The sequence below is a fragment of the Papio anubis genome, chromosome 14 (assembly GCF_008728515.1).
Source record: "Papio anubis isolate 15944 chromosome 14, Panubis1.0, whole genome shotgun sequence".
NCBI classification, from domain to species: Eukaryota; Metazoa; Chordata; class Mammalia; order Primates; family Cercopithecidae; genus Papio; species Papio anubis.
In genome coordinates, this window is record NC_044989.1 from 24380888 (window position 1) to 24394886 (window position 13999).

General features: G+C 36.9%; 1 protein-coding gene across 8 annotated transcripts in view; it reads left to right on the forward strand.

Annotated features, from left to right (window-relative positions):
* The window catches only part of NCOA1 (nuclear receptor coactivator 1), a 279235-nt gene that overhangs the window by 229050 nt on the left and 36186 nt on the right, over positions 1-13999 (forward strand). For all 8 annotated transcript variants that reach the window (XM_031654984.1, XM_031654988.1, XM_031654985.1 and 5 more), the window contains 3 exons: positions 5615-5732; positions 7646-7814; positions 9155-9469. In XM_031654984.1, coding sequence (XP_031510844.1) covers positions 5615-5732; positions 7646-7814; positions 9155-9469 — 602 coding nt within the window. The remainder of the gene's footprint in view (positions 1-5614; positions 5733-7645; positions 7815-9154; positions 9470-13999) is intronic.

Below are 13999 nucleotides of genomic sequence, written 5' to 3' on the forward strand. Positions count from 1 at the left end.
TCCATATATATTGAAAAAGGTCTAGAATTTTAAAATATTGGTAGCTAGCGTGTTTCTTTAGCTAAAGTGAGAAGCCCTTTTCCCCTGGCAGTGAATGTAGATTCTGATTATAGAAGCCCTACTTCTCAGTTGTTGTGAGGAATAGGCCTTGGAGGTGGGGAAACCCCTTGTGGCAGCCTGAGCATCCCCTTTGGGAGATTCCCTGGGCAGAACTCCCATTTTTAGTCGTATGCTCACAATTGTAATCCCATGGACAGGTGCCAGAGTCAGCTGCACTCAGAGCAATGGCCTGGCAGCAGCTGTTCAGCCATCCATAATTATCCCAGCAATTGCCCATGGCCTGTTCCTTTATTTGCTCAAATGACCACTGAGCCTGGAGTTGTTCTGGTGTTCTGAGAAAATTCCCCTCTTTGGAAAATCTCTTTCTCCTGTTGCAAGTGTTTTAGTTTAGTTGAAGTTTCACAATCAGTTTGTTTCCATTTCTGTTTTGTCTTTCAGAAATCCTTTGTTGTTTTAGTCTACTGCCATGAAAATTTCTTCTGCCTTTCCTTCAGCTGTAGATTTCTGTTCCCCTTTTTTCTTTCTTTAGTTATTTCAGTCATGTTTTTGAAGAGAAAATAAAATATAAGTGATAAATCTGCCACCTTGAACCACAAGTCTCCTTGGGTTCGTTTACAAATGAGAAAACAAAGGTCCAGAGAAAAGGGAAACACATAAACACACACAGACAAAAACTTCCCCAAAGTAATACAACTAATATTTGTAGAATAACCAGGATTTAAATCTCAATCCACCTGGTTTCAAAACATGCTATTTGTATGCACATACACACACCCCTCCAAGCATTGTGGCCAAGTGATTTAAATAATTTTGTTAGAAATATTCTACCAGAGCACATCCAGGTAAATACTGCTTTTTCAATGGAGACAGCTTATATGAGGGTATTGTTGATCAGAATGTGTACAGCATGCCTCTTTGGCGGTACCTTCAAAACCTTTGCTATGTCCTTTTAACTATCTTCAAATCCCTATTCTTTGAGGGTAGATTTCACTTTTGAAAATGTCCAGAGTTATGTGGAACCAAATATGTTGATCTAAAAAGAATAATGCTTTTTTTTTTTTTAATCAAAAACTAAAAATAAGTGTACCTATGAGGAAACTTAGTTTCTTGAAGGACATGTGGACTGATTGAGTTCCTGAAGAATTCCAGAAATATTTAAGCATTGACATCACTGGAATAAGTGAATGACCATGTGAGGCGGTTGTTTTTGTGTTCTGTGAACATATACATTCTGGGATAATTTATTTTAATGTTATTAATTTGTAGTACATCAAAAATATTATATAACTATAAACATCATTATGTTCACATGCAACATTTTCAGTACTTAAAAAGATCAATTTTTCAGCCTGGGCAACATGTTGAAACCCCCTCTTTACAAAAATACAAAAATTAGCCAGGCATGGTGGTATGCGCCTGTAGTCCCAGCTACTTGGGGAGCTGAGACCAGAGGATCACTTGAGCCCCAGGAGGTGGAGGTTTCAGTGAGCCGAATGCACTCCAGCCTGGGTGACAGTGAGACCCTGTCTCAAAAAAAAAAAAAAAAAAAAAAAAAAATCATTTGAGGTTACATTTCATGGTTTTTGTTCATTTATTTATTTATTTTTAGTGATTAAGATATTCACATGATTCAGCATTCAAAAAAAATTTTTAAATATATACTGAAAAATCTCTTTCTAGCAGTATTGTTTTTTCTGTACCTTCAAAAATTACGTACGTAGACTTCCCTTTTTAAAATACAAATAGTGTCATACTATGCACATTAGCTGTTCTGTATCTTAGTCATTTTTTCACTTAATGTTCTATGGATGTCATTCTGTATCAGTGCATAAAGAGCATCTTTATTCTTTTTTTTATAGCTGTACAACTTCTTACAGTTGTGCCAGAATTTACTTAACCAGTAGCCTGATAGGTATCTTTTGCTATTACAGAGCTGTAATGAATAATCTTATATAGAGATAATTTACCACATGTGACAGTATATCTGAGATACAAGTTCTGAATAGAATTGCTGGGTCAAAAGATAGATATTGCCAAATAGTCCTTTCCAGCAATTGTTTCAGCTTACACCCTAACTGATAATGTTTCCATTTCTGTATATCCTTGCCAATACATTGAATTATGTACTTTCTCATTTTTGCCCATCTGATGGTTTTATTTTTTTTAGGTATCTCAATGTCATTTTAATCTATATTTCTTTTATCGTGAATTAGATCATATTTGAATGATTTTATATATTCATTTATGTTCATATTCTCTATTTACCTATTGTTTTGTTGGGTTTTATCCTATTGGTTTATAGAATTTTTTATATATTAGAAAAATTAGTTCTTTGTCTACATCATGTTTTGAAAAAAATAAAACACTGTAACTACTGTGCAGTTACTGCCAAATGCAACCCAAAACTAAGCCAGAAACTTCCTTACCAACAGCTGAAAAAATTAACTGTGAATATCAGAATCAGTAGATACTAAATCAACTGTTAGAAGAGTAGAATGTGCAAAAGCCACCCTTATGGTTAAGAAAATGCTCTCTACTTGGTGTACAGAAATTTTTTTTCTATAGCCTAATCTTGGAAGTGACAGAAATTTTTAAATTATTTCTTAATATAAGGGTTTTTGTTTGTTTTTTGTTTTGTTTGCTGGATTCAGTGTCCCTTTTAGCTATATTTTAAATGGAGGAAGTATGATGTCGAGCCCTTTGCAAAGATAACAAATGTTAATAGCTTGATCAGGGGTTCCCTAGGGCTTGTTTTCTGCCCCTACTTCAGCTGCCTGTTTCCAGCAGAAATGACTGTATTGTCTTGTGTTACATGTATACTTACTCATGTTTGTATCACAGAAATGACCAAAAATATTTCATTTATTCTCTGGACAAAGAGAGAGAGCCTGTGCATTTCCTAGAAGAAATAGGTGAAACAAACCACATTTTTTACAGAAGGCAGTTTCTAAAGGAAGTCGTAAAAGGTTGAAATGACTTTCAGAATAAAAACCAACTTCTTTTAAGCATACAGTCTATCCAAATAAAACTTTTTATTGAATCAAAATTTTATTAGTATGGGGATTTTTTTGTTTATTTTTGTTTGCTTAGTCACCAAACTCAGTATGTGAGTCTTATTTTGAAAATATTTTATCCAACTTATTTTCTTAACATTTTTTTCAAGACTAGTAAAATTAGATACTGTGTCCTATTATTGAGTCAAATAAACTATCTTGTAAAACTTGATAGTAGACACTGGACAGCCATGTAAATTTTCTTAGACTTTTAAATTAATTAATTTTGGTTATAATAATTAAGATTAGATTTATTGAAGTAAGATTAAGGAATTAACATGTAGGCAGAGCAATGGGACAGTTTTAGATAATCTTTGACCAACCTTCTGATTTAAATAATGACAGAAAGTAAGTGATTATTTCCCATTTTTGTTGTTGTTTTAGTTTGGTTGTTTCTGTTTGTTGTGTTTTTCAGAATCCTACAGAATTTGATTTCTCTGTCATTTGTCATGATAGAGATGAGGTTAATCGAAAGCTGTAATTATATACATTTAAAAGTAAATGTGTTTATATAACTTTTATTTCTCTCTTATACTAAATATTGACTATACTTCACTTAAAAGTGAGCCTTGCATGAATTATGTAGTTAATAATGTTCGGTAACTATCATTAAGTACATTTTGGGAGGCATCCTTAAATCTACTTATTCTTCATTCATTCGAATGAGGGATTCTACCTCAATAAGCTTTCCCTTAAAACAAACTCCAAGGCTATTTTAGTTTTTTTAAAAAGATTCTGTTTGGGCTACTATAACAAAATACCACTGACTAGGTGGCGTAAACAACAGAAATTTATTTTCTCACAATTCTGGAAGCCTAAAGAAGTTTTGATTTCTTCTGAGGCTTCTTTTCTTGGCTGGGAGATGGCCCTCTTCTCTCTGGGTCAGGGTATCCCTCTGTCTGTATTATCTTTCTCCTAATCTCCTCTTCTTGGAAAGACACTAGTCTTACTGGATTAGGGCCCACTGTAAAGACCCATTTTGACTTAGTTACCTTTTTAAAGGCCCTGTCTCCAAATATAGTCACATTCTGAGATACCAGGGGTTAGGACTTCAGCATATTAATTTGACGGGAGGTACAATTCAGCCCATAACAATGATCAATTAATATATATTCATTTTAGGTTAATCGAAAGCTGTAATTATATACATTTAAAAGTAAATGTGTTTATATAACTTTTATTTCTCACCATTGGTTGGTTGTAATACCAACCATTGGATGATTATTTGTAATAACCATCATAGAAAGAAAAGTAGCCTTTAATCTGACTACCTAAAGTGGATCTAAAGTGTGTGTGTGTGTGTGTGCGCGTGTGCGTGTGTGTGTGTGTGTATATATATCTGTGTGTACCCTCCCAGAATTTTTTTATATTAATATATATGAAATAGTTTATAAAAACAGAGTCATCTTGAAAATAATGTTTTGGAATATGTTTTCTTTTTTCATTTAACAGCACATTGTCAGTATCTATGCCATAATTCATTCATCAGTCCCTCAATTTCTGGAATTTAGGTTATTTATAAATTTTTTTCTAGTATAAATAGTACAGAGATGACCATAAAGCTTTCCAAAAAAGCCTTACAGAAAAACTTTCTAAAATGCATATACTGTTTTCTTCAATTACAAAACATAATTCGACTTCTTTTTTCATTTGAGCCATCATTATAAGTCTCAGTTCTTATACTGTTACTGTACAGCTGTATTCTAAGATTAGCAACTGTAGCGCTGTGTTCATTTGCTACATGGCCTCAGATTCTAGTTTCTGTTCCTACCCCTGATAGAATGTATTTTATCTTTTGCTCACCACTCTCATTTCATGGTGATGACACTGTGTTACTTAAAGCATATTCTGTTACGATGTGACTGAAAAGCAGATAACCAAAACTGTTAAATTTATCTTTAAAATAAATAATTTCTGACAAAGTCCTGAGTGATTCTGGATAACATTAACCTATGTACAAACTTTAATATCAGATTTTCCTTGATTCAGAAATCTTTTTTCACTTTCTCATTTACTTTTTATTATATGGTCATACTAGATAGTTTAAATTGCTGAATAAATGACCTTTGTATCATTGAAGTCATTTTTTTTTTTTTTTTTTTTTTTTGAGACGGAGTCTCGCTCTGCCGCCCAGACTGGAGTGCAGTGGCCAGATCTCGGCTCACTGCAAGCTCCGCCTCCCGGGTTTACGCCATTCTCCTGCCTCAGCCTCCCGAGTAGCGGGGACTACAGGCGCCCGCCACCTCGCCCGGCTAGTTTTTTGTATTTTTTAGTAGAGACGGGGTTTCACCGTGTCAGCCAGGATGGTCTCGATCTCCTGACCTCGTGATCCGCCCGTCTCGGCCTCCCAAAGTGCTGGGATTACAGGCTTGAGCCACCGCGCCCGGCCTGAAGTCATATTTTAAAGGGGAAATCTCACTCTCCAATATATTATTTTTGAAAATACTATCATTTTATCCTCCACTAAGATAATGACTTCTTACCTTTTCTTCTTCAATCAGGATTACCTGAGCTGGAATTGGAAGCAATTGATAACCAATTTGGACAACCAGGAACAGGCGATCAGATTCCATGGACAAATAATACAGTGACAGCTATAAATCAGAATAAATCAGAAGAGTAAGTAATACATTTTGTATTTTATAAGATATCAGATACCAACTTCTAAACAGAGAACTATTTTTTCCAAACTAGATTTCAGTCTACAGTGGTATTTTGTGAGATATTAATAGATGTAAATACTTATTTAAAAAAAAAAAAAGTGGGCCGGTGCAGTGGCTCTGGCCTGTAAATCCTAACACTTTGGCAGGTGGAGGCAGGTGGATCTCCTGAGGTCAGGAGTTTGAGATCAGCCTGGCCACAGTTGTGAAACCCTGTCTCTGCTAAATATACAAAAAATTTGCCAGGCGTGGTGGTGCGCGGCTGTCATCCCAGCTACTAAGGAGGCTGAGGCAGGAGAATTGCTTGAACCCGGGAGGTGGAGGTTGCAGTGAACCAAGATTGCGCCATTGCACTCCAGCCTGGGCAACAAGACTGAAACTCAGTCTCGGGGGGAAAAAAAAAAGCGAAGGTAGTGAGGCAAGGGAAAGACACTGAATTAAATAGATTTATTGACTGCATGACCACAAGGCTAGTATACATTGTAATCACCAAGAGATTGATGTAATATGTAGCTATTGTTTTATATTTCATGTATAACTTTAATTGATTACCATGATGTGTCTGGGACCTATGGAAGAATTGGCCTCAGTACAATAATTATGTTGCTCTTGAACTTTTAGTTATATTTGTCCAGCATTTCTCTTCATTTGGTGCAAGAAGTTATAAGAAAGGAAAGTATACTTTTTCCATCTACTCAATGTCACATCTTGATTAGAACTGAATTTCTTGGCCGGGCGCGGTGGCTCAAGCCTATAATCCCAGCACTTTGGGAGGCCAAGACAGGCGGATCACGAGGGCAGGAGATCGAGACCATCCTGGCTAACACGGTGAAACCCCGTTTCTACTAAAAAATACAAAAAACTAGCCAGGCGAGGTGGCGGGCACCTGTAGTCCCAGCTACTCGGGAGGCTGAGGCAGGAGAATGGCGTAAACCCGGGAGGCGGAGCTTGCAGTGAGCCGAGATCTTGCCACTGCACTCCAGCCTGGGCGACAGAGCGAGACTCCGTCTCAAAAAGAAAAAAAAAAAAGAACTGAATTTCTTACTCCCCACAGGCAGCCGTATTCCATAACGCAGAGTGCATCTCATACCTGCCAACCATGGGAAGACTAGATAGTGTTGATTGTGGTTTAGTGCCTTAACTAGGAACTGTATTCCCATTTACCTTCCCAAAGGAAGAGTGCTAATAATTGTATTATTGTATTAGTGTTATTAGGATTAGTTTTATTTTGTATATATTTCTGTTTTATGTATCAGTTGGTATCAATTTGAATTAGACTGTGTATTTCCTACATGTAATCAATGAATAATTTGTTTTGTTGCTTAATACCTAGCATATTTCATTTTTCCAGTTTAATTTCTTTTGTAAATAGTAATCATGTCATGTTAACAATCAAGATGATTTGGTCATCTTTAAAAGTTAAGTAATATAATATGTACTGTTTTGGTTGTGGTTCAGTTATTAACAGTTAATGACATTCATAAAATAGATAAATAGAATAAGTAGAATAAATCTGAATATAGGCTAAATGATTTTTTCTGAGTTTTTGGCTGATTTTGTTTTTACTTTTATTATAAGTTATTTCCCCTTTCTTAACTATGTTGGTTAATTTTCCAGGCTATTTCTGTAACATGAAGAATATGGGATCAAAGTTCAATGATTGACAAAAGAACGAAAAATATATTCAAGCTACATACCAAATACTCATTTAATTTCTGCACATTAAACATAGAACATTCCATGGTGTTAGAATTGCCAAGCATCTCAACAGAGAATTTTCTAAGACCAAATCTGCACCTATATATGTATATAAAGATTGAATAAATTATTTGCTATGTCAGTCTGAAACTTTCTTGTTTTTTAATCCTGCAGCCAGTGTATTAGCTCACAATTAGATGAGCTTCTCTGTCCACCCACAACAGTAGAAGGGAGAAATGATGAGAAGGCTCTTCTTGAACAGCTGGTATCCTTCCTTAGTGGCAAAGATGAAACTGAGCTAGCTGAACTAGACAGAGCTCTGGGAATTGACAAACTTGTTCAGGTATTTATTAAAGTCAACATTATTTAACTGATGGAGCCTTAAGAAGCTAGAAAATTATTTTAAGCAAGATTTTAAAATATTGTACCCACTGTGCTTTAGCTGTTTTATAATTTACCCCTTGTGAAACTTATCAAAATATATAATACATAGTGTTTCTTTAAAGAAAAGTATTATAATAATTAGAATTAGAAATAAGTCTTAGCTTTTCACCATGGAACAGAATCTTACAAGCTCCAGCCAGAATAAAATCCAGATTTATAGCATCATTTCTCATTTTAGAGCTTAATTTATCCTTCATTCACGCTTGTCTTCTGCCAGTATATTCCATGGTATTCCAACTTCCAGGTTAGCCTTTTTTAGATGATAGGGTGATAAAATCACTTTAGTGCATCTTGACCAGCATTTTTAAATAGAGTAGAATAGTGTAGAATACAAAGTGTGAGAATGCATAACCCATAAAAAGAAGTCATGTTTTATGAAACTCCTTTCAGTTGCATATACGCACACACACACGTGCGTGTGCGCAAATAGGTCACAATTTATATTTCTTACAGTGGGTAATAGTGAAAACATTTGGAACCATAACACTACAGCTTTCTGTTACATCAGCTGTGGATTTTTTTTTTTTTCAAATAAAAGCATGAATTTTATATCTGAGATAGAAAAATGCCTGCTTGATCCTTCCTTTAAGAATCTACTTCCTATAGGCCAGGCGCGGTGACTCAAGCCCGTAATCCCAGCACTTTGGGAGGCCGAGGCAGGCGGATCATGAGGTCAGGAAATCGAGACCATCCTGGCTGACATGCTGAAACCCCATCTCTACTAAAAATACAAAAAAATTAGCTGGGCTTGGTGGCGGGAGCCTGTAGTCTCAGCTACTCAGGAGGCTGAGGCAGGAGAATGGCATGAACCCGGGAGGCAGAGCTTGTGGTGAGCCGAGATGGTACCACTATACTCCAGCCTGGGCAACAGAGCGAGACTCCGTCTCAAAAAAAACAAAAAACAAAAAGAATCTACTTCCTATAGTAAGCTATTAAATGTAAAGTTTATTGATTCTTAGGCTTTGCAATGAAGTTTTTTTCCAAACCTTTTAGTTATATTTCATTGATTTGGAGCCTTTATTTTAACTATATTGCCATCTCTGTACGGACATTTTAAATATCTCAGCTATCTGTTACTCCATTTCAAAAGCAGCTTTTATAAATGATTTCTTTAGGTAGTAAACTTCTGGAGAGCATGAATTCAGAATGAATATATGATGATATTTTCTAGAAATACAGAAGCATGTCACTTATTGGCAGAAATTTATTTGTAAAATATTCTGGCTTCTTTTCTAACAGGGGGGCGGATTAGATGTATTATCAGAGAGATTTCCACCACAACAAGCAACACCACCTTTGATGATGGAAGAAAGACCCAACCTTTATTCCCAGCCTTACTCTTCTCCTTCTCCTACTGCCAATCTCCCTAGCCCTTTCCAAGGCATGGTCAGGCAAAAACCTTCACTGGGGACGATGCCTGTTCAAGTAACACCTCCCCGAGGTGCTTTTTCACCTGGCATGGGCATGCAGCCCAGGCAAACTCTAAACAGACCTCCGGCTGCACCTAACCAGCTTCGACTTCAACTACAACAGCGATTACAGGGACAACAGCAGGTGAGTGCTCTTGTTTAGCAGTTGATACTTTTTTTTTTTTTTTTTTTTTTTGAGATGAAATTTCACTCTGTCTCCAGGCTATTGCGCGGTAATGTGATCTCAGCCCATGCAATCTCTGCCTCCCAGGTTCAAGCAATTCTCCTGCCTCAGACTCCCAAGTAGCTGGGATTACAGGTGTGTGCCACCACTCCCAGGTAATTTTTATATTTTTAGTAGAGACAGGGTTTCACCATGTTGGCCAGGATGATCTCGATCTCTTGACCTTGTGATTTGCCCGCCTCGGCCTCCCAAAGTGCTGGGATTACAGGCATGAGCCACCGCGCCTGGCCAGCAGGTGATACTTTTTAAAGGTATATTCCAAAACTCTGTGCAAGGCAGCCCAGTTGCTACAATAAAAGTGTCAAGTCCACTCCTGGAACCTTCATGAAAGATTTGAAGAGCCGTCCTTGATCTCCTAGGAAAGGGATAAGGGGCCTTTCACTCATTTAAAGACAGTAGGCTCCTAATAAAGTACTTTGAGACCTACAACTTAAAGACAATTTAATTTTTATTTGTTGAGATACATACCATTTAAGAGGAACATCATATGATTGTTAAATTAAGAGAACCAGCTTAATTTACAAAGTAGACCATCAAGAGATACTGTTTATGATTATTGGAACAGAAAATAAAGTTTATTTATATTGTTTGAGGTTGGAGAGATTGATGCCTAGTGATGTTATTATATTAGGAGAATGAAGGAAAAGATAGTTTGGGGGCCTGGGAGTTGTGAGTGAGTTCAGTCTTCTCTCTTATGGCAGGAAATGAGTAGGCGTAGTGGCATAAATATTTAAGATTGTATAAGCAACAGATACGGAGATAATCATTAAGGACCACAAGAGCAAATGGTTAAAAATGTCTGCTATGGACCAGGCGTGGTGGCTCACACCTCTAATCCCAGCACTTTGGGAGACCAAGGCCGGTGGATCACTTGAAGTTAAGAGTTCGAAACCAGCCTGGCCAACATGACGAAACCCCGTTTCTACTAAAAGTGCAAAAAATAAATAACCGGGCATGGTGGCACATGCCTATAATCCCAGGTCCTATGGAGGTTGAGGCAGGAGAATCGCTTGAACCCAGTAGGCGGAGGTTGCAGTGAGCCGAGATCATGCCATTGCACTCCAGCCTGGGCGACAGAGTGAGACTCTGTCTCAAAAAAAAAAAGAACAATGCTGTGGAAAGGGGGACCTGAGCTGTAGATTGTTGCTTCTTGTTATGAATCTTGTAGTTTCTAAAATCAGATTTGTATATTGCTTTGAATTTTTATGAAAGTATTTAAAGAGGTTCCCTGGAGACTTACTAATTCAGGAACGAAGAGAAAGAAGTAGATAAATTATACTGGAAAGGCAGTGCGATATAATGGTTTTAAGAATTCTAGTTTCAAGTCCCAGTTCTAAACTTAGGTGGTTTGCCTTAATCAAATGATTTACCTTTTAAAGCCTCTAATTCATCTATAAAAAGAGTCTAATAAAGAATTCCTTTCCCTCACTGCTGGTTGTGTGGAATAAATGAGACAAAACATGTAAAGCTTGTAGCATAATGCCTGGCGTATTGTAGCAGTTGATAAATGCTAGCTATTACTATAAAGTTGCATTCAATAAACATAATATGTGATATAAAATGTGCTTCCATTCTGTTTAAAAAAAGGAAGATGATGAAAGAGAGGAAGAGAAAAGGAGAACTAAGAAAGGGAAATTTTTTTAAAATGATAGAATAACAATAAAAGGAATAATTTTTTAAATGCTAGGGTGGAGTAAAGGATTCAAAGAAGAATTAAAGGAAGAGAGAGGAAAAGAGAAAGAGAAGGAATCATAAATGTTCTGAGATACTAATTGAAGACAAACTACTTCTTGTAGCTTTCCATTCATCTTTAGATAGAGGGCACCAGAATAAGAAATGCTTAATAGTTTCCCCATGTTTAATTTTTCACAGAGCATATTTAAGGGGACTGTACTAGGTACTATAAAGAATACAAGGAATAAAAGAAACAGGCAACCGCTTGGCTTTTTTACTACAAAACCGGAAACCGTTTTGACTACATACCTGAAAAGTTAAGTGACGCTGCAAGCAGTATGTGATTAAGGGCTAAACCAAAAAAGTAAAGGAAAGTGTAGGTGTGCTAGCTTCTCATTTTACAATGTAAAGTTCTGTAAATACTGCCTAATATTAAAGGGTCAATGAGTAAGGCCAGACCAAGGGTCTAGGTCAGGTTCATGAATGAATGGAATGATGATTCATGCTTGGTTCAGAAAAAAAGCTGTTTTGGCTTTCTTTTGCTCCTGAAACAGCTGATAAGCAGAGAAGCCCTGCAAAGGTATGAGAATAAGATGCAAATAGGTGAAAGTTGCTGTTCTTTGCTTCCTTTAAATCTCATGGATGCCTATCCAGAGATGGCATGGTAGCCCAACAGAGTATAAAGTATCCACCAAGTCGAAGAAACACAGAATTTGGGGCTCACTATGTTATAAACCCCAGATATGTCTATACGCAAAAACAACTTCTACTGCCAACTAAGACAGTAACTCTGCTATCTAATGAGCCACATATCCAGGCCTTTCCTTTCTGTTCTAAGCCATAAGTTCTTACTGTTTCAGCAGTAGGTCACTCAGCTTCACTTGTACTGCAAATACTAGGAATTTTCCATGTGTCCACTTAAGGGCTTTCTGTGAGCAGGTCTGGCCAAGGTTCTCAGTCATTGTCTTAGTTAAGATGCTTTCAGCCACAAGGAAAGAAAAAAAGATGAACTCAGCATAGTAAAACAATAAAGAAAATACTTTGACCCAGTTGACAATTCAGAATGGAGGCAGACCAAGGTATGCTTACTTCAGAGATTCAGGGATGTTATCAAGGACCTAGGTTCTTTCTCTTTTTGCTCTGCAATCCTTGGCATGCCATGATTACAAATATCATAGGCAAACAAAACCATAACTAGCAGAAGAAAAGGGACTGTTTCTTTCCTATGTACCTCTTTCCAAAAACCAGGAAACTTTTTCCAGAAGGTCTTCCCACCCCATCCCCCACCAAAAAAAGAGAAAAAGGAACCAAAAAAAAATTAAAAAGGGGGAAAAATACTTCACATGTCTGACTAGTCAGAACTGAGTCACATGTACACCCTTAGCCAGTGGTTCGCAAAGACTGAAAGTACTCCTGCATTACCCCTGGAGTTGTGTGATTTCGGATGGTCAGCTGAAAAAAATCTATTCTGTCTTCAAGAAAGAAGGGGAGAATAAATGGCTGTGGGTTGGCAATAATAGTGCCTGATTTAAATGTATTGTTTAAAGTTATATAGTTAAATTCACAGTTGGGATAAAATAGTGAACTGAGGTAGTATCCTGACTTAAATCCTATTAAATGACAGGTTGTATTTTTTTGTGCGTGACTAAGTACATGTCAGTGTAGACAAAAAATGAATACCATTAGTGCACTAAAAATTAAGTCATTTTGAAATATAAAAAGCAAACATGAGAAAGAAACAGAATTATATGTAAATAATACAACTGTTTATATAGAAAATCCTAAAGAATCTATAGGGAATTTAGAACAAATAGAGTAGTTCAGCAAGGATTTTAGATAAAAGAACAAGAAATAAAAATGACAATTCTTCTTACTAGAAAATTAATTAAAAATACATTCAGACCAGGCACAGTGGCTCGTGCCTGTAACCCCAGCACTTTGGGAGACCGAGGCGGGAGGATCACCTGAGGTCAGGAGTTTGAGACCATCCTGGCCAACATGGTGAAGCCCCATCTCTACTAAAAATACAAAAATTAGCCAGGTGTGGTGGGATGCTCCCAGGTACTCAGGAGGCTGAGACAGGAGAATCACTTGAACCTGGGAGGTAGAGGTTGCAGTGAGCCAAGATTGTGCCATTGCACTCCATGCTTGGCGACAAGAGTGAAACTCCATCTCAAAAAAAAAGAAATTCACACTGTTGAAAACTTAGAAGACTAAAAGTCATAATTGAAAGGCAAGAAGAATATCCAAATAAAAAATACTCATGAAAGAAATTATATCTTGTAATTCGTTGTTGCTAGTAAAAAGATGACAATTGTTCCAAATTTAATCAGTAAATTCAGTGGAATTCCAACAAAATCTCGACGTGGAATTTGACAAATAGATGCTAAATTTGTTTTAGAAGCATCAATACAGTCTTGAAGTATTAATAAAATGAGGGTATACTTGCTCTACTGATATCAAGATTTAAAACAAAGCTTTAAAGATTAAAGCAGGCCGGATGTGATGGCTTACACCTATAATCCCCCCATTTTGAGAGGCTTAGGCAGGAAGATTGCTTGAGGTTAGGAGTTTGAGACCAGCCTGGGCAACATAGCAAGACTCTGTCTCTACCAAAAAAAACAAAAAACAAAAAGCCAGGTGTGGGGATATGTACCTGTAGTCTCAACTACTCAGGAGGCTAAGTTGGGAGGATGGCTTGAGCCAGGAATTCAAGGCTGCAGTGAGCTGTGGTTGTGCTACTCATTCCAGCCTGGG